The sequence below is a fragment of the Canis aureus genome, chromosome 24, assembly GCF_053574225.1.
Source record: "Canis aureus isolate CA01 chromosome 24, VMU_Caureus_v.1.0, whole genome shotgun sequence".
Taxonomy (NCBI): Eukaryota; Metazoa; Chordata; class Mammalia; order Carnivora; family Canidae; genus Canis; species Canis aureus.
In genome coordinates this window covers 34,669,135-34,697,118 of record NC_135634.1, presented here as the reverse complement: position 1 = coordinate 34,697,118, position 27,984 = coordinate 34,669,135, and the positions used below count along the sequence as shown (strand labels likewise).

Here is a 27,984-nt window from a genome sequence, read left to right as displayed (position 1 = left end):
AAGGACAGAGATGTTTTGGCACTTGTCCAATATCACGGAGAAACATCAGTGACAGCAGGAATAGCGTGGACATCTCCAGGCTGCAAACCGAGGGCCAGCTCACTCACACTTCTGCGCCTCTTCTGTCTTTCCATCCCCTGTAGTGGCACGCGGGGAGTGTGGGTGCACAGGGAGTCTCGATTAGGTATTGGCCCCGACCGTTCCCGTCACCACTCCCCTGGGCCACTTTCAGTCAGATGAGAAGGAAGGGGCATCTGGAGCTGATGAAGGTCTAATGGAGACTATGAAATGTCCGACTTCCTTTTTTCCACTTTGCACACCTCTTTGTCTTCTGTAATGTCCATGTTTTTGGTTTTTCTGGATCCGAGTTCCTCCTTCACACTCTGATCCTGGGGATGGAATTCTCAATTCCTCTCTCCTAGTTGATGGCTCCTCAAAGCTCATCCTTAATAGAAGTCATTAAGTTCTGTTTCACAACCAAAGACATTGCAGTCATTGGGGTGTTGGCGGTGGTAAATATCATGGAGACCAGTAGTGCCATTTCCTGCATCCCTAAAATCATGTTGTTAGGCAGAGAACCTTTCTACCTATGGGTGAGGGTGTTGATTGAAATCATGGTGTCAGAGTCTGGGTTTCCATTGCCTTGCTTTTAAGGTGGACACATCTGACCCCACCCCCACCCCCTGCACTGTGGCAAAAGATATCTGGCCTTCAAGGAAGCTTTGGGATTGACTCTGGAATGACCAGGCCACCACCTGTTCCTATACTTGGTCTCCCTGTTAGACCATCTCAAACCCTGAGGTTGACTCATGGACTTTTCCTCCTCAATATTTTCTGCAAAGCTTTATGACTTTTGTTGCCTTGCCTGCTAGTTAGACTTGGGACCAATCAGTCCTATTCTATTTTGGCTGCTTTCACTATGTTTTGATTCCCCTTTTCTAGTTTGCTTGCAGCCTACCCTTGCACCATCTCTGAATTTGCCCTTAAACACCTGTCTTGGTGCTGACTGCTTAGTCTGTCCCTTCCTGCCCTAAAGTGAGAAGAAAGGGGTAGCACAGACTGATGGCTCACACAAGGTCTTCTGTAGAAGGTAGGAACTTGAACTGAGTCTTGAAGTTTGGGTAACATCCCAATGAGTGGAGAGAGTTGGGGAGGAACCAGGAGTGCAGCAGTGTGGCATGGTGTCATAGGAAAAAGCATTGTTTGGTGTTGGACAGTACTGGATTCAAAGTATGAGTGGGTTCTGGTACTTACGGAGGCTTTATGCATGTTTTAATCACAGTGGTTTCCTTGCAGAGTTTGGGTCAAACAAGAGAGGGGCACTTAAAAAAATCCACAGGAAATTCTTTTTTCTTTCCACAAACTAAATACAAGATGGAGGCTATGGTGGTGCATGTTTATATACGCATATGTGTATCTAACTTCTAAAGGCCTTCTTTATCATAAAAGCAATGAGATCGCCATATAATTTGCTTTTTACAATAAAGGAAGCAGCTTCTGAAAAAATGTATGACAAGTGTTTTTTTTTTTTTTTTTTTACAAGTGTTTTATTTTATGACAAGTGTTTTGAGCATGAAAAATTGTCAGAGCACTCACTTCGGCAGCACATATACTAAAATTGGAATGATACAGAGATTAGCATGGCCTCTGCACAAGGATGACATGCAAACTCGTGAAGTGTTCCATATTTTTTCAAAGGCAAAAGAAAAAATAAAGAAAAGTTGTCAGAAAGGTTCTTGAGCAGATGCCTTATCTTTTCTGTATCTTGGCTTTCTTATCTGTAAAATGGGGCTAACAAGACTTATTTCCTGGTGTTATTGGGTCTATTAAGTGATATGCTAGTGTGATGCCCCCCGTAGGTTCTCAGGGCATGTGAATTTTATGTCACTTCATGCTGCCTGCAATGCTGGTTTACTGAGAAGGCTGGAGAAAGCCACAGAGAGGGAAGAGCTCCGGCTTCTGCTGTAACCTCTTGCTTGGCCAATTGCTCAACACTGAGCAATGAGAGTACTTCCTCTACAGATGTGCCTGTTCCCCTGGGCCCGGGCTTGAGTGTTTGGATTGCTGGAACTTGCACACGGGGCTAATGATGAGTTACCTTGCCCTTGTTAAAACTTGGCCTGGGGATATAATGTGATGTCAGCTCCTTCCCCTCCCAAGCGCCTGTGTCCCTGTCCTCTTCCCTGTGATGATGAATTGTAGCCATCGGTGGCATTGTACATTTAACACAAAGCATTGTTATGGAAACTCCTGTAGTACACTTTCAGGAAGACTTGGTGTTGGGAGTAGTTTGGGCTCTTAATTAGATTCATTTGTTCTTGTTAATCAGATGTGCTTGTGTGCTTGTGCAGATGCGTCTTGTCCCAGCTTAAGGACCGAGTTGCCTTAGGCATGCCCCCTCCTCAGAACACCGTAGCACACCACCATATCCATCTTGCTGCTAACCACAGCTCTTTCATATTTATTGATCACCTGCTTTGCCACTGGGTTTTGATCATTGTTTCAGGATTTCCATCTTGAGACTTGAACCCCTACTAACAAGATGCAGTCATTGTTTCTGGTCTTTGATTCCTAACTTCTTCCCTTATATTTGATCTAGAAGCCTCATTGGGTTCCATAGTTTCTCTTTAGTAAGTGCAAGTGCTGTTGGTCAATGTGCAGGTATCAATAGTTGGGTCTCAAGTACTGGATGTCCAGGATTCTTCAATTCTATCTTTAGCTGATTCCTTGCATAGAGGCCATTTAGAGGTCAAATCCTGCCTGACCAAATATACCCATCCCTGCTGCCAGAAAAACCTTTCTGGAAGGGCTTCTGGAATCCAGACTAAAACCTTGAGGAGATTCTGATTCAGAAGGTTAGAAAAGGGGTTGGGGTAATGTAAACTAAGGGGGAATGGGGCCTAGACCTGCCTAGGATACCAGGTGCTTCTGATACAGGTGGGTCATGGATCATTCACTCTGGGCCACACTGACCAATGCTGAAATTTCTGAAGTCTGGTTTTCACATAAAGGGTGATGCTGTCATGTTGGCCAACAGAGACTTAAAGCCACAAGTTTAAACACTAGGTAAGAATGATTGTTGTAAATCAGAGCTTCTTTGGGGACTGAAAACAATTTAATTTTCTAAATAAGTTAAACATTCTCTCTCTAAGTTTGTCTGTCCTAAACATTTTGCTTGATTAGCTCTTTCTTCAGAGGAAATTCAGAGGTGAATTTCAGGCCAGGCTTTGTTCAAATAACTTTAATATTTGAATTTGTTCAAGTCTGTGTTTAAAAATGATGCCTGGCCTTACAGAATAGAAAGTGTATTCTCATCAGGTACCATTGTCACTTCTCCCCCTCCAGTCCCTGCCCTCGATCTGCCCCATGCTCCAGCTGGCTCCCACAAATGCTAATGTCTTTCCGATAAATGCTTCATGGGTGATCTTTCTCTCAGCCATACTTTTGGAGGAAGAGATGAAAGGAGACTGAAAAATTAAAATCAAGATAAGCGGTCTCTCCCTTGGAATGTTATTAGGAGGATGTGGTCATTTAAAAGTACTTTCCCCTCTTCTCCTTAGTGTTTGACATCTGAAGTCATGGAAGATGCTATCACACCTTGCTTTATTAACATAGCCAGAGTCACCTGTTTTGAAAAGCCCAGCCACATTAACCTTAAATGAAAAGAAAGTGGAACAAAAGGAAAGATAAAGGGAAACTAGGTTTTGGCAGCGGGAGACGCCAGCTCTCAGCCAGGCCCCTGCAGCTACTCTGTTAAATGGTCCCATGAATTTATTTTACAGGGAAATCATTTCTACTATCTGAGTATACTGAGTGTTCCATTGTCCAGACAAGATTCAGAACCCCGTTAAAGTTATGTAACGTGTTGATCTGCAGGAGGACAAAGAAGGGGGCAGAAAGCTAGAGAAGGAACTAGACGGTGGAGATGGCGAGGATTGGCTTTCTTTGGAACCCAGGAGGACTTGCCAAGGAGGGTCATAGGGTTCGGGAGAAGTTGGACTGAGGATTACACGCTAACGCCACAGCCCGAGCCTGAGGCCAGGAGCGTGTGCTGGCAATGCTGGGCTCTCGCAGGAAAGGCGAAGTGAAGCAGGACTGGGAATGCGGGCTTTACTGCAGCTGCCAGAAGCTCTACAGCGAGGCACAGTAGCTAATTCTCTTTCTTTGCACTGAGCCCCAGGCTGACCATTTTATTTCTTCTTATTAGAGATGAAATATTCTTGAAAGATGGGTGAGGTGGTGGTAGTTAGAGTAGGAGTGGTCTTTTTGGGTGTGGTGACCTTCTAGCCCAGATTTCATGAGATATGCAGATTCCCTGTGTCCTTCTTCATGGACCTCATAAGTCACTTGTCAAAGCATCTGCTCCAATTTGGGGATTGGAGACCTCCATTCTTTGTTTCTTGTCACCAAATTTGTCACTGAGTGACTATGAGTCCTGTAACTTGACTTCCAGGTCTGCTACTTCCCTGCCAGGGATTTTAGTTCATTAGAATATTAAGATACTTGGTTATTCAATAGCATAATGAGGACTGAGGAATGGATTTGCTCAAAAGCGAGACAGTTGGTTTTGCTTTGGTTCCCGAGCTTAGGTAGAAGCTCTCCCCTACAAATGGTCATCTTGGTCACACAGCCTCACTCTCTTGAGTGATGAGGGGGCAAAGATTGGGTGTGAATTTATTTTTCCACTTGGGAAAACAGCGCAAAGTATTTGTCCTCCCGATGGCTTCATGAACATACGGAAGGGAACAACAAATTTGTAACCTGGTAGGAAGTGTTTTTTTATTCATTAAAAACACTGGACAAATTTTTGAGCTGTTATTATTTTGTAGGAGTGAAGGGGCTCATCAGTCCTGGACCATGATGAATCCAGAGACTGGCACTTATTATGAGCTGGGTGATGATGTTGCATGATATACGAATTGCCTTGACCTTGCATTGTGTGATTCAGCAGTTTTCTTGGAACAGACACATCTCTTCAATATCAAAATCGTTGGATGTATATGTGAACAGCTGTCAGTCAAGTATGACAAAGGTTTACTATTTTAAAGAGGACATTTATATAGATACAGATGGCAAGACCATGGTATTAATATTTTGGCTACTTTAAGGTCAAAATAGTTTCATTTTACAGCAAGAAGTGATTGATTTGTTTAAGGCCTATTTTTCAATTTTGATTCTTTAAAGTTTTATTTTTGTCTTGTTATAAAAATAGCACATGTAGAAGTGCCAAAAAAAAAACCACACACACACAAAGCCCACACTGCAAAAGCCAAAGCCAAAATGGCAAGCAACTCTTTAAACAATAACAATTACTATCAATATTTTATTATGTAACTTCTAGCCACATATATGCATATATGTATATGGGTTCATATACACAAGCAAAAATGAGATCACAATGTACATATATTTTGCTGAGGTTTTTTTTTTATCACACACACACATATATATATTTTTTTCTTTAAAGATTTTATTTATTTATTCATGAAAGACACAGAAAGAGAGAGTCAGAGATATAGGCAGAGAGAGAAACAGGTTCCATGCAGGGAGCCCAATGTGGGACTCTATCTCGGGACTTCGGGAGCATGTCCTGAGCTGATGGCAGAGGCTCAACAGCTGAGCCACCCAGGCTTCCCTTATCACTTATATATTTTGAACCTTTTCCTATGACTGTAAATATGTTTTTTATCCCTTTTAATGACTAAATATTATTTCATTACAATTCCCTTACTCAATGTCTTATTGCATATAGAGATTATTTTTATTTGGTAACAGAAAGGTTTTTGTGATTAATATCTCCATAGTAAAGTGTCACATATGTATATTTTCTTGCACTACATTTTCTTATACTACATTTCTGTCTGTGGAATTTCTAGTTTAAAGGCATAAACTTTAAGACACTGTACAGATATTTAAAAAATATCCCCTAAAAGGCACTGTTTTATATTCCTGTCAGTAGTGTTTGAGAGTTTTATTTTTTTCAAACACTAATCAACATTAGAAATTATTAACAAAATATAGGTGCAAAGGTACAGATCTTTTTCATCTTTAAAGGCTCATTGTATCTATTCTTTTGGAATTTGCTTTCGTTTCTTTTGCCGCTTTTCCTATTGGAGTATTTATGACTATAGATGCTAAGAGCAATTTGTGTGTCTCACATGTGTCTTGCTTTTGTAAGGAACAAAATCTGGAAAGACTGGAGGGTATTATGCTGAGTGAAGTAAGTCAGTCGGAGAAGGACAAACATTATATGTTCTCATTCATGTGGGGAATATAAATAATAGTGAAAGGGAATATAAGGGAAGGGAGAAGAAATGTGTGGGAAATATCAGAAAGGGAGACAGAACGTAAAGACTGCTAACTCTGGGAAACGAACTAGGGGGGTAGAAGGGGAGGAGGGCGGGGAGTGGGAGTGATTGGGTGACGGGCACTGGGGGTTATTCTGTATGTTGGTAAATTGAACACCAATAAAAAATAAATTAAAAAAAAAAGAAATTACAAAGGGAAAAAAAAAATTTCTCACAAGCTGGGAAATCTGCCTCTAGTATACGCCACTGATTGTGTTCCCTCACAATCCCTTTACTGTGAGTGGTATCCAACATTTAAACATTTTGCATTTTATAGATTTGCTGAGGTATTTCTTTTTATTTTTATTTGCATTTATTTAATGATAAATAATTTTTTTTGTAAGCTTATACAAAACTGTGATACAAAACCTGATAGCTGTGTGTTCATGTTCTATCCTTCATCTCCATAGGATTGTTCATCTCTCTATAATTGACTCAAACCACTTCTTTCTGTAGAAAGTAAAGCATTCTTTTTTTATAAGTTGTCAATACTTGTCTTATTTGTCATTTATCTTTTATGATGATTTTGTATTTGTGTGCAGCAAAGTCTTTATTTTTATGAAGTCAAATGTACTGTGTTTTCTTCTGGGCATTCAGATTTGTAATAATTAGAAACAAATACATGGATAAATTTAAAAAAAAAAAAAACGTTGCCTTGATAAAAAAAAATCTGGAAAGAGAATGATCACTTTTTAATTAATTTAACTATGCCACATTCATATTCAATTAAGTTCAACAAAAGTACCTGTTAATGCCAGATACTGTGCTAGACAGTGGGCATATAATTTTGAAAAAAAGATTCTGACCTAGTTCTCAAATAGCATATAGCTAATGAGGGAAGCAAAACAAGTCCATAGGCATTTTAAATTCTCCAATAAGGAAGTAAGCACAAGAAGCTTTGGAAGCAACAGAAAGAGTAGCTACCTCTGTCTTAGGTAGTCATACATAAGGCTTCTTGGAGTAAAGAATGACTTCATGGAGTTCCAGAGGATGGATAGCAGTTAGCTAGGTATGGAAGTGTGTGTGTGTGTGTGTGTGTGTGTGTGAGAGAGAGAGAGAGAGAGAGAGACAGAGAGAATAAGATGGAACAGTACTAACAAAGTGAAATTGTATTGTTGATACAATGATATTAACAAAGGTCAAGGAGAGCAAGGTGAATGCATGAAATTTCACATACTACATACAAGGCTGGAACTCACAGTGAGAGGTGTAAGATGGATTTGACTTGGTTGGCAAGATATAGTCTAGAAAGCAAGAAGTGGCTAGATTATGTAGCATTTTATGTTATATTCAGTGTGTACAATGTTCATCTTTTTCTGATGTTTGAGAGTTGCCATTGCTGGTTTCTAAGCAGTTGAGTGACAGAATCAGATTTACTCTCTGCAAAGAGTCTACTGTCCCCAAAGGAGGAATGTATCTGGGGGCAAAGGCAGGGCATTCCTGAAAGCAGAGAGAGAATTTAGGAGGCTTTTGAGAATGAGACCTAAGTCAAGATAGTAGTAATGTACATGTGGATAAGTAGGGAGATTAGAAGGACAATTAGGAGGAAATCTATTTGCTAAGAAGACAAGGGAGCATGAGTAGAAGACAGTGTTCAGTTGGATAGAGATGGAAGATGGATAAGGAGCAAGTCTTTCATAATGAAAGAAGTTTGGAGAATTCAGTTTTGATGTGTTTTGAGTGGCTATTTTATATCAGAGAGGAAATATCCAGTTGGATATGTATTGGAGATGTGGATCATTTTCAAGAGAAATGCTGCTTTGGGGTTATTAACATAGAAATGGAACTGAGGTATGTGAGTAGATATAGTACCAAAGGAGAGTATGTAGACCGAAAAGAAAAGAAGGGCCAGCATAGAACGCTGCACAATTCCATCATCTCAGGGGTGGGAAGAGGAAGTGGAGACTGAGAAGCATTGTCATGGAGGGCCTTTTAACGGAGGACAGAATGTTTATCAGTGCCAAATGGAGCAGATGAATCACATAAGATAAGGATTTTTGGATTTAGCAACGAGAGATATTTTGACCTAGTTTAGAGTCCTTTCAGTGGAGGTGGATGCCAGATTCTAAAGAATTAAAAAGTGAATAGGAGGTGAGGAAATGGAAATGAATGCAGACATCTCTTTAAAGAAGATGGTGTGGTTACGAGAGAGAGAGAGAGAGAGAGAGAGAGAGAGAGAGAGAGAGAGAAAGAGAGAGAGAGAGAGCTGAAAGAAGAGACAGTGCTGAGAGGAGGGAGGCATAAAGGGAGAGGCTGCTGATGGAGGAGGGAGAGGAGGACCTGAAGGCCAGGGATCTTGCATGGGGGGCGGGGGGGGATGGTTGGGATTGAGACCTCAGGTGGATTCATGATTCTGAGACAGGAAGAGAGATTCTGGACTTTTTGTGGCAGGAAATATATAAAAGGATAGGTGTGGATGACTCTGGTGGAGAATTGAAGGACTTCTCACGTGGTGGTTTCTATTTTGTCTGTGCAGTGGGAGGCAAGATTTGCTGCTGGGCATTAGTAGAGAGGTGGTTGGGTGGGACTGGAGAATGTGTTCATCACTGTTACAGAGCTGAGCAGGGATGGATAAGAAGATTCACAGGTAGCATTGACGGTCTTGTCAAGCTGGAAGCTGATCAATTTTAAGTGACATCGAGCTTGTGCATGGCTTTATGATTTTCTTCTCTAGCGAGGGTTGGGATTTTTCCAGTTGAGCGTGACAGAAATTGATGGGACAAGCTATTTGAGGGCAAAGCAATTGCATGGTTGAAGTGACTCACCATGTGCAGAAGGCTGAGTGGGGAGAGGGTGAGGATAGAATAGGAGTTGAAAGATCAGGAGAATGTAGAAAGGTCAAGGGCCTGAGGTCAGAGGAAGGCTAAAGAACTGATGTAGTGCAAATAAATGAATAGGAGAGCCATAAGGGAAGGATGCTGCAGTCAGAAGGGGAGGTTTTTGACTTAAGGTTTCGGAACTATATTAGTGTCAGAAAAGGGTGACATTCAATCTATTTTGGTATGACAATGACCGATCAGAGTGAACCACAGTCATACTGGTGTGTACCTCCTGATTTCAGAGTTTGGATATGAGGTGGAGCTGAGAAAGGACTCAGAGTTTGAGCACTGGATGAAGCATTCTCATGAATATTGAATTTATCCAGACTGGTGATGTGTCACCAATATCATCCATAGTTAGAGGCAGTTCCTTTTAATATCATTTCAAAGTATACTTGACCTGGGTAACAGTGACAAAGAGAAGAGGCATGTAGGGAAGCCAGATAGCCTATCTCAGCTCTTCGGGACTGCTGTAACAGAGTACCAGAGACAGGGTGTCAGAAATTTATTTCTCATAGTTCTGGGGGCTGAAAGTTCAAGATCACGATGATGGCAGATTTGATGTCTGGTGAGGGGTCTACTTCTGTGCGTGGATGACTGTCTTCTCACTATATACTCACATGGTAGAAGGGGTGAGCAGACTCTTTCAGGTCTCTTCTGTATGGACGCTAATCCCATTGGCAAGGTCTCTACCCTAGTTCTCTTCCAAAGGCTCCACCTCCTAATACTACCACATTAGGAGTTAAGATTTCAGCATACGAATTTTGAGGGAGACACAAACATTCAGAACATAGCAGCTTAAGCCTCAGTTGGTCAGAAGTTTTATAGAACAGTGGCAGAGTCAGTCTGGAACAGCACTGAGAGAAAGTAGCCATTGGGGCCTACTCATCAGTCTTGAGATTTGGAAGAGTAACTATTTGGGAAGATGGCAGGGGACAATGTTTTTTGAGGAACTGGGTCTCTGATGAGAAACTGAAAGAGTTTCAGTTAAAAACTGAAATTAAAAGAGAAGGTGAAGATATTTACCCTGGAGGGTAAGGGCAAATTTTGGAAGGAGGATAGTAGTCAGAAGTTGATTCTGGGAGGAGGGGCATGAAGCATTAAAAAATGTGCAGCCATTCAATGAGAGAGTTATATGTATTTTTAAAAGTTGACTTGATTATCTTTTAAACGTGAAATTCATCTGTATTATATACTATTAAACATTTTGGAAAAAAAAAAAGAAAATGTGGATGAGAGAGGCTAGATTTGGTGGAGGGGGGCACTTAGATCTTGAGTGGTGACTTTGGATGACCAGGTAGGTAAGAGGCATGAAGGGATTAGCAAGGTGCAGGCTTTCCAAATAGTCCTAGAAGTTCCTGATGGATAGGGATGTGGAGGAGAGGAGCTCAGGCCAGTGTGGAGGGAGTGAGCCATGGCCTGGACTGATTGTGTTTCTAGGAAATCCCAAGGCAGATGAGAAGGCTGTCATTGGAATTGGTTCCAAGATTTTTGACCAAATGTTGGAAACACTGACAGTCTCTCTGGGACATATACTGTATCTGGTTTTACTAAAGCAGAGTATACTTGCAATGTGATTTAATTGTGCTGGAGTTGAAAATAGCATTCTGTCCTCAACTGGAAGCCACAAATCCCTTATTATAGAGTGGGGAGCAGGGATGAATTTCATTGGCAAGCAGAGGTCTGAATTAGTGAGTTCTCCGCCTAGCCTGCTGTGTGCTGCCTCCAGGTACCATGTCAGGTAGCACAAAGGTACTCATCTGATTAGTTATTCAATAATTAGGCTTTGGTTAGTTATTTGAAAAGTGGAATAATGTGTATTGCTTTTCAGACTTTACAATAGAGTGGTGGGGTGGGCTAAGCCAATGTCTCACTCTGGCACTCAAGATATCAAAGGGCCATGGGAAATTCAGTTCAGGGCAGAGCTTGAGTGTAGGGAAGAAGAATTAGTGAACTGAGGGGTATTGTAGGAATAACTATATGACAAAATAAAGATATAAGAAAACATGTTGTGGTTGGTCTTGCAGATGGTCATATTCCTTCTGTATTCTAGCTCTTTAGTTTGATGCCTTGCACAAAGTTAGCAAATCTTTAAACATGTTTGTGGATGAGTCTTTTGTTGCTCAGGTTACCAGGATAAAGTAACAGCAAGTGTAAACTTTTATCAGGGCTAGTGCTGGAAAGAAATAGAGGTATGTGGTGTTGTTATAAGCTGGCAGACTAAAGATACCCAAATGGCACCTGGAATTAATTTGTCTACTCACTGTGGCAACACACCCTGCATGTCCCAGCATACCCAGCTATTGCTGCTAAGGCTCAGAATTCTACCGAGGGTAAGTCATAGATTAGTTGGTGGGTAATAGAAAGATTTCCTTCCTTCCTTCCTTCCTTCCTTCCTTCCTTCCTTCCTTCCTTCCTTCCTTCCTTCCTTCCTTCCTTGACTCACAAATGCTTAGTGCGTGCCCTCTTTGTGTTAAGTACCGGAACCAAGGATGACTAAGTCTTCTCTCTTTGTAAGCATTCTGTTACATAGCGTGGCTATGCTGGGGAAGGCTTCCCAGGTGACATGGGCTTTGGGCCAATGAAAAGGAGTTTGGGGAGAAGAATATTCATGAGAAGGAATGATATGTGTGAAGTAATATGTGAAGATAATTAGGAGAAAAAGTAATGGTGTCTTGGGAAATATTCAGAAGTTAGCACCAGGAGAATCTAGGGCGCATGTTGAAAAAAAGGGCCCAGATTTTGAAAGGCTTCAATTTGGAGTCAAAATGCTCATTTGTTGTCCTCTAGGCAATGGGGAGCTACCAAAGCAGGGACGTGGAATGATCATGCTTGCACTTCAGCAACATCCTTGTGATGGCTCTGTGGTTCCTCAAATTGAGGAACTGACCCTGTTTTATTGAAACAGTTGGGGACTTGCCACTCAAAGCATCCTTGGTGGAGCATCAACATCACCTGGGAGCATGTTAGAAGTGCAGACTCTTGGGCATCACTTAGAAGGACAGAGTCATTTTAATAAGGTTCCCAGGTGACTTGTATGTGCAGTAAGTCTGAGAACACTGATTCTGGAGCTATGCTGATAGCTCTTATTGCGTCCATGTAGGTCCCCTGGGAGGGACAATCTGATTTGTTCTTTCTCTTATTCGACAGATTCGCAGACAGTCCCATGACCTTTTAAACTCCATTTTTGAAAGGCTGATAGAACTTAAGAAAATTTTAAGTATATTTTAATGATTTGAGAAATTCTATCCCTTTAATCATGGACTCTTTATTTTTTTCAAAGATTTTATTTATTTATTTATGAGAAACACAGAGACATAGACAGAGGGAGAAGCAGGCTCCTCGCAGGGAGCCAGATACGGGACTCAATCCTGGGACCTTGGGATCATGCTCTGAGCTGAAGGCAGATGCTCAACCACTGAGCCACCCAGGCGTCCCTAAAAATTTTATTTTTTAAAGTAATCTCTATACCCAACATGGGCCTTGAACTCACAACCCTGAGAACAAGAGTCATATGCTCTGCTGACTGAGTCAGCCAGGCACTGCAGGGGCTCTTAACATGTGACTGTGTTGGTGCAGGGGGGCACACACAAGAGAGTATCTTATCTATGCTATTTTATTCCTTAAGCTTGGTGATGGGATGCAGATGTTCATATATTGTAATCTGCCATTTGGGGTAAGTTGTAATAGTTTATCATCCAAATTCATAAAATCTTGATTAAATAGTAATGTATAGAGATCAACAAAGAAAAAGAATAAGAAACCCAAGTGGGACCTCACAACTCAGGTCAGGGGCAGGAGTAGAATCTAAATGATGGTGACAGTGTGCATGTAAATAGTGACAGTTCCATTTGTTGAGTGTGCAACAAATACTGTTTGTGGGGGAGTTTGCTATGTGCTAGACACCTTAAGTACTTTATATATGTCATATAATGCTCATGCCTCTAAGAGGTAGGACCTATTGCTTTTCCCTGTTTCATAGGGGTACTTTCATAGCTGAAAACACCCAGGTGTGAAGGTGTCAGACACTTGGGGCAAGAGCACAGAGAGTCGGGGACTGGAATTTGCATTCAGTTTAAGGAAATCTCAGGTCTTAGTTCTTAAACACATTAGTGAAGTAAGCAGCCTCTCTGCACAAATAAATGTTGACAGAAGAAGACTGAGGATGAAGTATCAGAATGAGATCAATGTATTCTTTATGTTGGGCCTGGTCAGAGAAAGGCAAATGCAATACATTTTTGGCCTTAGAGTCACAAGTCTTGAAGTATTTGTTAGCTGTCCTGGGCCCCTCTGAACTTGGGAAAATGCAGTTTGGAGGCAGAAATGGATGATACTGAGAAAAATGTCCCCATTTGAATTTATAATGTAGAGAAAATCTACATTAATTAAAAAAAAAAAACAAAACATGTAAGAAGTCTCCTTGAAAAAAATGACGCCATAGAAGCCCACCCCTCGCTTTTCTGTGACTGAATTTATAACCATCCCTCAAGACTCAGATAAACGGGGGTACCTGGATGGCTCAGTAGTTGAGCATCTGCCTTTGGCTCAGGTCATGCTGGGGTCCTGGGATCGAGTTCTGCACCAGGCTCCCCGCAGGGAGCCTGCCTCTCCCTCTGCCTATGTCTCTGCCTGTCTCTCATGAGTAAATAAAGAAAATCTTAAAAAAAAAAAAAAGACACAGTAAGTGTCATTCTGCGGTGACTCCTCTCCCCATTTTTTCAAGATGGGAAGTTTCCTCCTTTTGCTCTCACCCCTCTCCTGGATAATAGCTGCCACTTAGTGCGAAACAGTGTATTAGACATGTAAGCACTTCACTTATTTTATCTTCTTTTAACAGCCCTATGGATAGTTATCACTACCCTCATTTTACAGAGGAAGAAACCACTGTATAGCAATATTAAGTCATCTGACATCATGCAGTTAATAAGTGGCAGAGCCAAAATTCAAATCCCAGAAGTCCGACCCCAGCGTAAGATCCTCATCACCACAGAGCCATCTGCCTCCCTTGTCACATTGATTTAATTGTCTCTGTTCCCCCCTCTCACCCCACCCCCCGACCTCCTTCTAAATCATTCGTTTCAAGTATTGGGGATATCCTGCCTCTGGGTGCTTTTGCAGTGCCAGGACCACACTGGTGGTTAAACAAAGGTGCTTCCAGTCTGAGCACAGGGTAAAGGACAAGGTCTTCTAGAAAGTGAGAATAGAATAAATCAAGGCCTGGAAGGGAGAGAGAGCATAGGCCTCCACAGGACTCCCACACTTCTTAAGTGTGGAGCTCATTGCTTGGAGGGAAAGATGAGTCTTGAGGCCGGAGAGCTTAGTGATGTCTGGATCACACAGCTTCCTTGAAGTTTGTCAAGGAGTTTGGAATATGATTTTATTGTGAGGGTCACGGGAGCCACCAAATGGTCTTAAAAGGAAATTTGAAAAGTGTTGATTTAAACTACATTCATTCATATATTGGCACTTAATCTAACTTTAAAGAAATTAATCAGCCGTTAACTTCATGTTCCGAAAGTCTCATTCAAGAAGTTTTCAAAGAATAACAATGAAAGACATTGGGGAGAAAAATAACCAATAAAATGTAACACTTTATTTTTATTATTATTATTTTTTATCTTAGAAGGAATTCACCAAAGGCTTCATATTATGCTATGGCATCTTTAATTATAAAAATAAGCAAATAAAATAACTTGCATCTGTCATTACCATGATATGTTTCATAACCTTTATATGCACATGGAGCTTAAAAATGTAATTTAACAATAAATAATGACATATACCAGATATGCTCACTGTTTATTCCAGTACTCAGCCAAAAACCTAAATATCATTTAAATTATAAATACATAATGCAAATATAATGGCACAAAAATGTCTAAAGTGCAACCAAATCACAATAGGAGAATCATGCAAACTGGTCTAGGTCAGCCCCCGAATCACTCTGTGCAGCAAACACAAGACGAAGCTTTGGAAGTTTAAAAGGGAGTTGGAGGGAGTGGGATGGGATGGGGAAAAGAGAAGCAAAAAACTAGCAACATCGTGAGAACTGCTTCTTTCCATATGTGTAGATATATGTATTACAGATACATATAGAAGAATTACTGTGGGGAGCAAAGGGAGCAAACCACGGTTTGAAGAGATCACAGCAAAAAAAAAAAAAAAAAAAGAGAAAGAGAGAGAGAATCTACTGGACTGAAGTAAGAGAGAATTTTGCTAGGAATACTCGTGAACTACTTGTCGCATTGGGGTCCTGGCTTCGTGGGTTTGCGAAATGGACACGACACACAAACTTGAGTAGCTTTTCTGGTTCGGAGAAGTCAGCCTTGCCTGGGGTGGGAGTGGGGTACCAGGAAGGGAAGGGTGGGGGGGTGTGGAGAGTCAACTTAGCGTATGGTCTACCTGATTTCCAAGAGGCTAAGGCAGTGTCCATATGTTTGGGGACCTGGGGATGGGACAGTTCTGAGTATAAAAATGCTCTTAACAATCTGATGTCAGCACGCTTAGAGGCTGTGTGGAGACAGGCAGCAGCTCCTGTGCTTGCTGCTGCTGCTGCTGGGTCTGCTGTGATTGCTCTTGGTCCTTGAGCAGCACGTTACTGCTTTTAAAGGCTTTATGGTAAAGTTGTATTGCTTTTCATTTTTTTTTTTTTTTTTTTTTTTTCCTGGAGATGTGCCCTCCCTCCTCCCACCAGGATCCCTATCACTCGGTTTGGTCAGATCTTGAGTTTAACCTAGTGAGAGGCAAGCACCAATAGTTTCTACTGAAGTGAGTTTGGAGCGGCCCCTACAGTTCTACCCCTCCTCCCTCTTCCTCCCTTGACATTGACCTTTGGTGGGCAGTGACGCTCTTAAGGGACTGTTGGGTTCAAGGACAGTGACCCTGAGAAACTACTGTTGTTCATAGATAGGTTACTCATTTGGCTTTGGTGGTTGCCATCTTGTAAACATCACGGCAGAAATAATCAAACCACCAGCTCTGTTTTTCCTCTTTCCTTCTTTTTTTTTTTTTATTTTTTTTTCTATTTTTTTTTCCATTTTTTTCCTTTTTTTTGTTTTTTTTTTTTTGTTTTTTTTTGGTTTTTTTTTTTTTTTTTTGCGATCCTACAGAGATGGCCCAGCTGCCAGGACTACTTTGGCAGGCAGCGTGCTACAGGACAAAAATGTAAGAGGAGTCTATTAAGGCTGGACAGCCCAGGGTTCTTTATATCCCCTCAGCCCCAAGTCCCCGTAACTGAAGACCCAAAGGCTGATTGACTCGTTCCTGACTGATTTCATGGAAAGTCTCCCGCACCATCATCGGTTTGCCAGAGGATCAATCGGGCACCGATGAAAGGTGGCGAGTCAAGAACTGCCACTTCCTAAGACAGAGTAGGCCTTAGCACACTGTAAGTGGTCCAAGCCCAAAGGGATGCTCTTTTTGGTTTCTGTAATTCCCAGTTGGACGTGACAGAGCCGTTTCAGGATAGAGCTAAGTCAAGAGTAGCCTCTGGGTTGAGGTGGGCTGGGAGATTAACATTTTACCTGGGGTCCTTCAGACAAACCTGTTGGTTTTTCCTATCTCATACAGGCCCATCTTAAGTTTTGATGTTGAATAAAACTACTTCTACCCCCTTAGTTATAAAAAAGGCCACAAGGAGCATTTATGTGGATATCTGGAAGTGACATAGTTATTCCATTCCCAGGAAAAGAAAAATAAAGCTAAGTTACAAAACTAAATCTATATGCAATAAAGTTATTATATACTGCTTTGTTTAAGCAGAGTCCTCTGGAATTTATGTACAGTACATTAGTTTTCAGCTATTTATATTCCACAGTTAGACCTTAAGATTCTCTGGTTTTAAGACAATTGTTAAAGATACTTTTAAAGCTCTGAGCAGTTACAGTACATAAAGATGTTAGCTTTTTGTTTTTCATTAGATGCAAGAAGATGCAGGCCCAAAGCCCGGTGGAAGAGCCAGGCTTGAGCAATTTGGTAAATGTGTTGGAAAGGGAATTACACACCGGAGGGATCAAGACCGTAAGACACTAGCTCGTGAGAGATCAAGAATTCAAACACGACATTCATATTCGTCCATGGCCAGCACAGATTCATCACACGAATTCCATTTAACACTTTTATGAGCATTGAAGACATGCATTTAAATTAAGATGCTTCTCGTCAGCTAACTCTACTGGGGCAACCATCCTAAAAGGGTTCCACAGCTTCCAATGACAATGACTGGGCCTTATGCGAATGCTTTGTGTTTGAGAGGAGTTTGAGGGGACCCGGGGAAAGACATGGTGGAGGAATATGAGAGAAGAGGGTACTTTCTCCCGCCTAGAGGCAGGAGGATCACACATAATCTGTCTGGGGGGAACGCTGCCATCGCAGAATGTTGGGATATTGATTACAGAAGCCTCGTTTCATGCAATTTTCTGGGAGGGGAATAGAAAATAGGAACTACTTAAAAAAAAAAAAATCCAACCAGGCACAGTACACTCAAAGTCGGTGTGCGAACACCTTTAAAATGATGCTAATCTGGCGAGGCTGTGGATACCTCTCCCTGCTTATGCACTCTCGTGGGAGGTGCGTTTGATGTGGGAGGGAGAGGCCGCCTCACCTCGGAGGTTCCTGAGGAGGACTTTCAGCTTCTGTGGCTCGCTGGTGCGCCTCCTGTTGAAGTCAGCTCGCGGGTGCGTTTGGGCACAGTGATCCGTCTGCAGGATGTGAAAGAGGCTGGCCATGTTGGGCCCAATTTTCTCCATCAGGCTGTCTCTGATGGTGCTGACTGTGTCTTCGTCACATTCCAGGAGGCTTCGAACGAGCCTGTTATAGTATCTGTGTTGGGAAAGAGAGCACAGGGGACAAATAGTCAATCAGAGAGGGCAAGGCGAGGCCTGGCCTTTCAGCCCAGGTGAGGCCAACAGCCCAACCCCCCATCCAGATGGCCAGACCATGCAAATCCAGATAGTTCATCAGCTGAAGATGGCTTTCGCCTCGAACTTTCATGCGCTGTCTTCTTAGTTTAGTGCATGTGCTTCCTGGAGTTGCCACATGACGTGAAACAGCTCCCGTCTTTGTGTTTAATGCTTGGCAGACTTAGGTCACACTTTGTGAACAATCAAGCTGCCCACGATGTCTCACCGTTTTAGAAACACCCCATCATCTAGCTGGACGGGATCACAGAGATCATCCTTTGGTTCTTTCCCCTCGTCTCATTTTACAGAGAAGAAACAAAGGCGGGAGAGCAGAAGCGACTTGTCTAAGGTCATATGACGGGTTAGTGGTAGAAACAGGACTTAGTCAAATGTAATGAGGTGAGCCCAGGCCTGCTGAGACTGTTTCATGAACAGTCACTCATGTGAATTTGCGGGTATTTTGATACATCTTTGCAATCTGCCCTTTGCTGGGTGGTGTGTGTGCAGGTGGATGGGCACATGAGCATGTATTCGGACTCAATTTCTATTTTTAAAGGAGGCCGTTGCCTCCTCCAGTGGATTGTGCAGGTTTTCTACTCAAATCACTCAGCTAGCCTTGCTAATGGCCATTGACTGATCTCTTTCTCAGTGTTCCATCAAAGGTACACTGTAGTCAGAAGGCCAGATGCCGGGCAATGGGGATCCTGAAATGGAAGGACTGGTGGTCCTTGATGGTTTCTGTTCCAACAATTCCAAAGCCTTCTCCCACTGCTCTAGCTTTTGCTGGCCTCTTCCTTTTTTTGAGCATTTTAAGGATTCTAGGTTAGCATCACACAGGTCAGCATTCCATGGGCTGGCGACGGTTTGGTTTTCCCTGCTCGACTGCTAACTTACTAAAGGCAGGATTTGCGTCCTTATTCTTTGGAACCCTCATGTGCCACTGTCCTAGGGCTCTGCTCCCTGCTCATGGTCCATCCGTCGATTTATTCTATGGCCACAGGCTAAATGGGGAGTTGTAGAAATAACAATTCTCTCTAATAAGTCATGATTCCAGGAAGAGAAATTAGAAGAAGGTGTGGTTAGTTTTACCAAAGAACCTGGTGTTTGGTATAAATCACCTTCATCTTAGGTGTAAGTTCTTCGGGGGGAACCAAACACTGCAGCTAAGTGTTATGGCTCAGAAACAGACTGTCTGATATGGACAGCATATGAATTACTTGTCCTATTCACTGGGGAGACAGTTCAGGGCATTTTCCAATTTGAGTTGGGATGTGTTTCTTCCGTTTTGAGGTGGCACTTGTCAAAACCCATTAGCTCTGTGTTCACTAATAAGAGACTCTCCCGATGACAGTGACCTACAGTATTTATGTGGAGAGACTCTTTCCCCAGAGGAGCCTGCGGGTCACTGGGGCCACAAGATCTTCCATGAAAAGAAACCTGTTTATTTTTAACTCACCTCACAGAGCACAGGATCAAACATCCTTCCAGAATAACTTAACCCCCCAGAGAGGTCCTTTCAAGGATGTACGGTAAACAGAGTGGAACACGGGTAATGAAGCAGAGCGGTCACCCTTCTGTGAGTGAGCAGAATGAAGCTGGGGGCCGAAAGAGAAGTGCTGTTGTCTGGGTCTCGGACATAGTCCTGGCTCTACCCCTCCCACGAGGGAGGATTATATCCAGCTGTTGTTAAAATTGGGATTCTCTGGCACAGAAACACATTTTCCAACCCTTTGGAATTATAAAGCACATGAGTCAAAGCAGATCTCACTTGGATGGGGAAATGGGGAGAAAGAGGGTTTTGGAAAAACTGAGAATAAACGACTTTGTACCAACAGCTTCAGATATCTACCCACCCACATAGATCCCCAGGCACCTCTTTACTCTTGGGCTCTGTGAGAACATGGGTCCCCTTGATCTCTGTGTCTACTTCACAGGGTGATTAGATCTTAGAGAATAAGGTTTCTGATCTCTCACCCTCCTGACCCCCAACCAGGACTTTATAACTTAGAAGTTAACCCTTCCACTTCTAGAAAGAACTGTCCATGAGAGATTGCCATCCCTCCACCCCCCACCAGATGAACTGTGGAAGACGGTCTTTCCTTAGCTCAACATTGGAAGCTCTTGCCTGGATGATGAAGGTGAACACCAGTAAGGAAACTAAGCTCCTGTCATTAGCCTTGCCTCTTCAAGGCCACATGTGTCCCGTGGGCCCCACTTTGTCAAAGCACTTACTTTCCCTCTGTGAGGGTTTCTGCCTTTCCTCTTGCTTTCTCTGCTTGCCCGGGTATGACACCTGTTGTTGGAGTTTCTCAATGATCGCCTTGCCAGCTTGACTACCCTTAGTGACTCTCCCCAGATCTACCCTTAGCTTCTCTCATGGAGCTTTGCAAACCCAACAATGGTAGGCTAAGAGGGCTTGTTGGAATAAAAGATGTCCACGACTCCATTTAGCAGCTCCTCCAAGTCTGGGAAACCTGTCAACCTGTCTGACTGCCATGATGGCAGCATCATTTGCCAGAGTGAGTGAGAGTTTAATCCTGTGCCTCTCCATTAAGGGCTGTAATACACAGTAAGGGTGCTGACCTCTGGGATTGTGTGGATTAATGAGACAGACATTTCTTATCTAGAAGTCACCAAGTGAGATTATTTAAAAGATTGTGTCTTGAGCGAAAGTTGACTTGGCAATTGTCACATATTTACCAAGCACCATCTTGTACCAACTGTTCATGTTACTATAGCTGTTGGTAAGATGTGCCTTCTCTTTGAGAAGAGAATGTACACAAATGTAATTGTTGGTTGCCCTCGGGCCCATTTATTCAATTCTCCTTGGTATTCTATTTTTTTTCTATTTTTATTCTGTTTGGATTGTGGATATTTCCTATAGGTTTTACCGACTGCCATTTTTGAAGTAGGAATCAGATGGTTTGGCTCAAGGCCACATGCATTCTAGACTCAACCCTGTCATTCACTCACTGGGTGACCTTCAGTGGGTCATGTCCCTCTCCAGGCCTCTGTTCTTTAAATCAGTAAGACGAGGCGTTTAGTCTAGATAACCTCTGTGACCATCTCCAGCTATGACATTCTATGTTTCTGGGATTTGATATATCTATATCATCTATATCTATTCTATATCTATATCTATATTCCTTCTTAATTTAACAAAGATGGTGCAGGTCTGCTTCAGGACCATCCTCTGCAGGATGACTTAGAACTATTTAGGAAGATTCCTTTCTTCACCTTTATAGGGTGAAGGGACTTGATGGGCTAAGTGTTCTGATCACCCAGCCTGGAAGGACCTTTAAAAGCATGTTTCTTTTTCCCACTTTGAAAATTCCATCACTGATTTTTTTTTTTCTTGGTAAAGAATAAGATCAGATATTCTCCATAGCTACTGTTTCAGCCATGCTTACCCAAATACACACATACTGCCTAGGAACGTTCTGTGTGAGGGTTTATAAATAGTCCTTTGTTTCCCTTGATCAATATTATTCTTCTGTTTCCTGTTCCCTATCCATGCCCTAGAGAGCTGGAAGCTTCGTCAGTTTTCCCACTCTGGATCTGGATTGGTCTGATTTCTTCCCAAGCCTCACATTGCTCAGCTTGTCTGATCAATTTTGCCTGCTTTCCCTCATGGTTGAGAGAGCAGTTTGCAAATTCAGCCAGGGGGACATCCAGCTATCCTTTCTCTTCGGAGTGGATTTCTGTCATGGAAAACATCCCTGTTCTGGCTCTTGGTCCACTCACAGGCTTTTGGATTCTCTCAGGCCCAAATCTCATGCTAGATAAGTCACAGGAAGGTGGAATGAACCTGTAACTACTTCCCTTCACAATTCTGTGCCAACTGGCACAACTTAGTGTGTATCTGTGGTGGGGCAGAGGCTGGGAAAGCAGGATGTTTCAGGAGAGTGAGGAGCTTAAATAGAGCAAGTCAGGCCCAGCAGGGAACCGGAAATCTCTACAGTTCTGAGCAGGAATAATATTAGCCAGTTGAAGTGAAATAATTGAAGAAAGAGCTGCATGGAAGATTCTGGTCTTCAAGGGATGGCCACTTTTCCCTACTTTCCTAATAAGTGTGATTTCTCTATGGTGGAGAAGGGAGAAAACAAGACTCCTTGTGACCATTTGCTAAAGGTGGTACAAAAGGAGACCCCAGCTGAAAGGAACAGTGGCCTGCATTAAAAACTCTTATTATTAGTCTCTTCTTACATACTTAGGATCACCACTCCAGATTCTAGATCATCCTCTCTATAAGACCTCTCCCTTCATAATGGAAGATATGATCTCAGTTGAAATAGAGAGGTTCATATTGACTTAAAATTAGTTACATGCCATACTGTAAGTCACAAATTGCCATAGGATCCTTAAAGATCTAGACTTATAATAATGGCATTGCTAACGTACCCCTTCCCCCCTGCCCCAGCTGACACACAAATGCATACTTTGTCCCTAGCCCCTGTCTACTAAGAATTCTGTGTTTTTTTTTTTTTTTTTTCCTTATGGTGAAGGGAGTCTCCAACAATTAGCCAGGTTGGTTTTTTTTTTTTTTTCTCTTCAGATGTAACCAGAATCTTCTTAGGAGAATATTAAGACTGAGGCCAATCTAAAGAGATAGGCCATTTAAGATAAATGGTGGATTTGACTTTCTCGTTCTGAGAAAATCAGTTAGGACCCAATGAGTACTGAACAACCGATTTTTATAAATTGACCTGAGGTTCTGAAGAGCCTTAATGTGTAGTTAGGTGTGAATCAGAAATTTTACAAAGTTTTAATGTCAGGGGTCTTAGCATTTCCCTAAGGAAGAACTACTTTTCCTGTCTTTTGATAAGTTGCATATATGTGCATGACTAAACTGCTGGTCAGCCCCAGGAGGAGCAGGCTGTTGCCACTGTTGGAAGAAGGGTGGCAGCACCTGGCTTGAAAATTAATCAGGGAAGTCTGTGTTAGCTCTCAGATGGTCTGGGTAACATGCAATAGAACTGATCTTTGTCAGTATTTGCGGATTTGGCTGCAGAGTCAAAGCATCCTAGTGCTTCAGGCCTGGGAGTCAAGTTTTGGGCTGTGGAGCATCACAGCAGGCTGAACTCATTCTGCCCTCCCTGCCCCTGCCATACCTCCACGCCAGCCCCATGGACACCTCTCTTAACTTGATCACAGATGGGGAAGCCCAGGTCTTGCTGAGAAACCCTATAGGCCTTAGAATGAGGGTGTCAGCCCTCTTCATGTCAGCCTGGGTGTTAACTCCTGGCTGGTAAAGACAGTGAGCCAGTGGCACAGGAAGGCCAGGGCTCAGATATGACTAATTCAGCGGCTTTGGGTCATGTGAGAATACTGAGATGAAAATGTGACTGAGCGGTCACCAGAACACCATTCCAGGAAATCTTGAACTAGAGAAAGGAATAATATAAGCCTGGGAGGGAACATGGGAATCATCTAGTCCAGCCATTTCACTTTTCACAAAGGAAATCCCAGTTCCAGTGGAGTGACATGGCTTACTCTGGGCTACCTACTGAAATACCTGTGTGAGCATGGGACCGGCTCAGAACACATGCAGATTTAAAATTCTGCATTATGACATTTGACCAGCGTTTTAATAATGGCCAATTTTACAGTGCATAGCCATAATTTCAGCCAAATTTGATGTCTCAAATGCTTGTTTCCATAAACTTCCAATTCCCTTCATGCTTATGGTGAGAAACTGACAATGAAAATGCACCCAGGGATGCTGCAGATGAAGCTTTCTATTAGCTGCATGGAAAGACTTTTCCTATAACAGTGAGAAAAAAAAAATCCAGGCTGCTTAAACTGTCACAACCAATCACAAACATATTTTTCCTGCAAAAGCTGGGAAGGCTGCAAGCTAAAATAAGATCATGACTGTGGCAATTAACCCCCTTCTGTGTCTGGCTCTGCCAACGCCCCGCCTCTCCCCCTCCCCCTGCCCCATTGCAAAAAAGCGGACTCATTCTGTACCTGTTGGAGAAGTGATTGGGGAGCTGGACGACCTCGGTGATGGCTTCGGGGTTCCGCTTGGCGACACTGCACACATTCAGCTTGCTGTAGCACTCCTCTTGCACCTCAGCAATCATCCTCTGGAAAGTGGAGCACCTCCGAATGGCAAGGAAGACCTTGGAGGTGACCCCATTGGCGATGCACTTTAAGCTCTCTTTGACAAATGCTTTTCCCTGCCAGGCAAGGGGTAGGAGGAGAAGCTTTAGCTCGAGCTGACCAGAGAGGACAGGGCATACAATATGTGGAACTTAAGGGGGCTTGCCTTGGCACTGTCTCATGGCCATCTGCAGGTCCTCACAATGAGAAAATTGTACACCGTGACCAGGATAAAAAAAAATGTCCCCACTCTCTTTGACTACCTTCAAAATTCAGCTCCATAGACATAGTGAGACTGGCCGGGGTGGGGGGGTTGGTGGGGGGCGGGGAGAGATGAACCATAATCCACCACCCTGCAGCTTAAAAATAGCCAAAATATGGCTTTGTCTTCTTAGGATTGAGACTTTGATAACTCACAAGCCAGTGTGCTAGGTCATACAGTGAGGAGAACTTCTTTGTTAGAAGAACGTTTCTCTTTCCTCTTGAAGAGGCAAAGATTTTTTTGCTCATCACCCCTCCCTTAAGACAGCCTCTGTCAGCGTGGTACAGTCGTGCATTAGAGTGGGTGGGAAGTGTCTTGTATAGAACCGGCTTTCTGGCCAAAATCGCACCCGTGTGTGTGTGTGTGTGTGTGTGTGTGTGTGCATGTGTGCGCATGCACACGCTGGAGCTGAGCGTGTAGACTGAGGAGGCTGCGAAGCAGCGCAGCTTCCTCACAAGCCTGGCTCCCAAGAACAATAGTCTAACACACTGTTAAAGACAGGCATCCAATGGGAGGCATGGGTCAAGGTCTGATTACCTGAGTGTCAAATTTAGCAGCGCTGTACAAGAAGGATTTACAGATGTCGTACATCCCATCTGTGTCACAGGTGGAGTTCTCCAGGCATGCAAAAGCCCCGCAGCCAACCTGCAGAGCACTGTTGAGGCAGCGAACCACTTCAGCTAAAAGAGACAAATCCACCCAATCTGGGTCAGATGATGAGGGTGATTCAGAGGGGTCAAGGTGGCAAATTCAAGGACATGGGGTCGGAAGAACTTAGACATCCGCCAGGGGGCCCGTGGATAGCCCCATCCAGAGAGGGTAGGAGCAGAAAGATTCGGGCAGGCAGATCTTTTTGCTTATGAGAGCGAGAGCCCATGAAAGGAGAGAGAGGGCGTGAGTTTTCCCTCTTGGTCTCACCCATTACATACAATTCTGGTGGCTGGAGAAGTTAAGACCAGAGGCTGCGGAATGCACAGCGCTCCAAGCAGCTCTGCAGGATCCAAGGGCATCACCTAGAGCCCCAAAAGCATGGGAAGGCAGGAGGCAAGGGCTGGTGGTCAAGTTTAGGAAGTGGAAGGGCCAGGGAGTCCATTTGGCTTCCTGAAAATGCACTCCAGAGTAATAAGAATGGAATTTTAGCCTAGGTGGCAAAGAATTTGCCAGGAGTTCATCTGGAGACCCTTCCGATCTAGGGCTTTTAACTTACCTTCAGACCGGCAGAAAGGGATCTGGTCCATTCCTGTTTCATCCCAACCCCCACCATAGGATGCATAATCTCTCTCATATTAAAAGCCATTGCTTTTTTAAAAGAGAAACACAGGTGTGGAATAACAAGGCAAGGCACCCCTTGTGCAAGACTGGAAGAAAAACCGCAAAGAACTTGCATGAGGCTTTCTACATTCTGGATAAGATCTCCCATAAAAGTAATTTCTCTCCTACAGAAGGGGGGTGTTCTGGCAAGCAGCTCGGCAAGAAATGATCTGCAGCCTTCATACCATAGGATTCTCCTCTGAGATCAAAAGCATGGTTCGGTTAGGCTTCCCCTCCCCCTCCCACCACCCGCAGCCTCTGGGATGTTACAAGTCATTTCCCTAATTATATATTTCCACGGGTTCAAATTATAACTTTGCTTTAAGCAGTTTTAATATGCATTAGGGTTGCTATTGTTTTAGGCAAGCTCGAATTGTGAATCACTGCATTTCTATAGCAACTAAGTACAAAAGGAAGTGAAGCAAAGCCCTCCTCTGGGCAGGGACCTGTGCTCTTTGGAGGGGAGCGTTGTCTGCAGCATTTGGACACCTGCGATCCGATCTTTGCTGACAGTTGGGGGAGTGGGGGCAGTAATGCTAGAGCAGCAGGCCGGACAAGTGGAGTCAGAAGGCAGAGGTGTTAGTACCGGCTTCCTAAGGACTCCCTTCCTCTGGAGGCCAAGATAATACACAATTAACTGCTCTGGGAGTCAGAACCAGAGTGAGACCTTCCTCTTGAAGGAACTGCTGCTACGTTTCACAAATACTCTTTTTTTTTTTTTGAGGGTCCCTCTGGCCCCAGGCAGCACCGGCAGCTGAATGAAGCGCAAGAAAGCTGGGAGGAAGAGAAGGAGCAGTGTCAGGGGTGGGATGTGCAGGGTTTTCTCTGCATCTGCCCAGGATTTGTCAGACTGGAGGGCTATGGTTCTGTAAATCTGTCTGCAGAGGGAGCTTTCTGTGTGTTGCCTGAAGGGGCAGGGAAGCCCAGTTATGGGGTCCTAAGGGTGAAGGAAGGGGGCAGCATCAGACAAATCATGTCTCACCTTAAGACCAGCTTCAGCTTCTAGAAAGTATAGAGAGCGCTTTGAAGCATGCCAACATTCAAGCCTTTCCCCCGCCCCCTTTCCCCCCCTCCCCCAAGAGGGTACGTGCCAGATTTCAGGCAATCAGGCTAGGCTTATGCAATGAAATACCCTCAGCAGAGCGCCCAGCTTCTTCGTTAGTTGCATGCAATTTATTAAACAAAGGAGCTCCACTTCCTAAGGCTATTGGATTACACTGGCAGTTTATTGCCATCAGGCATGAAGCACATTTATTATCAAGATCAGCCGTCACAGACACAGTTGCAAAAGCGAGAGGCAAATGAGGACAGCTCTTTGGGGGAGAAACCGGTCCTGGGTTTGCCGCTTACCTGAGTTCTGAGCTGCCACCCGGGATTTCCTGGGGCTCACAGAATCATTCTGCTCCGCCTCATGGGTTGCAGAAGCACTGATCACCAGCACCAGAAGCACTGCTGAGTTTTGGAGCATTCTCTGAGAAGTTTCCGCTAAGTTGTTGGGTTTTTTTTTTCCTCCCCCCCTTTCCTCTTTCCCTCTCCCGGCTTGAGTGAAGATGTGGATCTGGATACACTGAAAGCCTAGGTGAGGATTTGATGAGGATTTTTTTTTTTGTTGCTGCTGATGCTGCTGCTGCTTCTGCTTGCTGCTGCTTGCTGCTGCTGCTGCTGCTGCTGCAGTGGCTGCTTCTTGCACCTCTGGCTTTTACAAACTGGGGACCCAAGAGCTGCACCCAGGGATTTTATAGCCGTTCTTATCGGTCCTTAGGATCAGGGACCAATCAGGTCCCTCAACTGGTCTGGCTAGCCAATCGGAGGGCACGCTCATTGGGCTGGAGCTGTTTGACTTCTTAGAAATATTTTCCAGCAAATTAAAAGTACCTGCTGCCAATGTTTTACATGTGTGTGTGTGACAGTGTGTGCATGGATGTGTGAAAAGCTATTTTCACGGAATTAAGGATGACTGTGTATTGATTGAACTAAGGGAAAATCAGATGAAAATCTCAACAAGGTGCTTTTGGAAATCCATCCTTTTTTAAAAAAAGAATGAGCTGGTGGGGGGAGGGATGAGCAGCATCAGCAGGATGGGGCTGTGTGGTCTCTTTGGATTCTAATTTAGCCTCTTTATAGCAATTTTGGTCTGATTTTACCAGCACACTGTCTATGTTGTAAGCTACACACACCGGGCTGTCTCCCCATCTCGTTGCACATACATATCCACAGGTCTGCGGCACTCTGGGCATCCG

The 27,984-nt window shown here is 43.5% G+C and overlaps 1 protein-coding gene and 1 non-coding gene across 2 annotated transcripts; one reads left to right on the top strand and one right to left on the bottom strand.

Moving 5' to 3' along the window:
* Positions 1 to 1,588: 1,588 nt before the first annotated feature.
* Positions 1,589 to 1,692, top strand: LOC144296654 (U6 spliceosomal RNA). The gene has a single exon (XR_013363669.1). It is a non-coding gene; the product is annotated as a U6 spliceosomal RNA (small nuclear RNA).
* Positions 1,693 to 9,523: 7,831 nt separating this feature from the next.
* Positions 9,524 to 27,450, bottom strand: STC1 (stanniocalcin 1). The gene is made up of 4 exons (XM_077868818.1): positions 27,095 to 27,450; positions 24,971 to 25,113; positions 24,037 to 24,248; positions 9,524 to 17,986 (listed from the first exon to the last, which is right to left on the bottom strand). The coding sequence occupies exons 1-4, from the start codon at positions 27,210 to 27,212 to the stop codon at positions 17,716 to 17,718; spliced, it is 744 nt and encodes a 247-aa protein (XP_077724944.1). The 5' UTR covers positions 27,213 to 27,450; the 3' UTR covers positions 9,524 to 17,715.
* Positions 27,451 to 27,984: the final 534 nt, after the last annotated feature.

Bases quoted from the DNA above. Each gene is read 5' to 3' on its own strand.
- STC1 (XM_077868818.1), bottom strand. From the start codon at position 27,212: ATGCTCCAAAACTCAGCAGTGCTTCTGGTGCTGGTGATCAGTGCTTCT. The intron at 24,249-24,970 runs GTAATCAGACCT...CTTGCCTGGCAG, and splicing joins CTGCTAAATTTGACACTCAG to GGAAAAGCATTTGTCAAAGA. The intron at 17,987-24,036 runs GTACAGAATGAG...TTCCCAACACAG, and splicing joins CCCAATCACTTCTCCAACAG to ATACTATAACAGGCTCGTTC.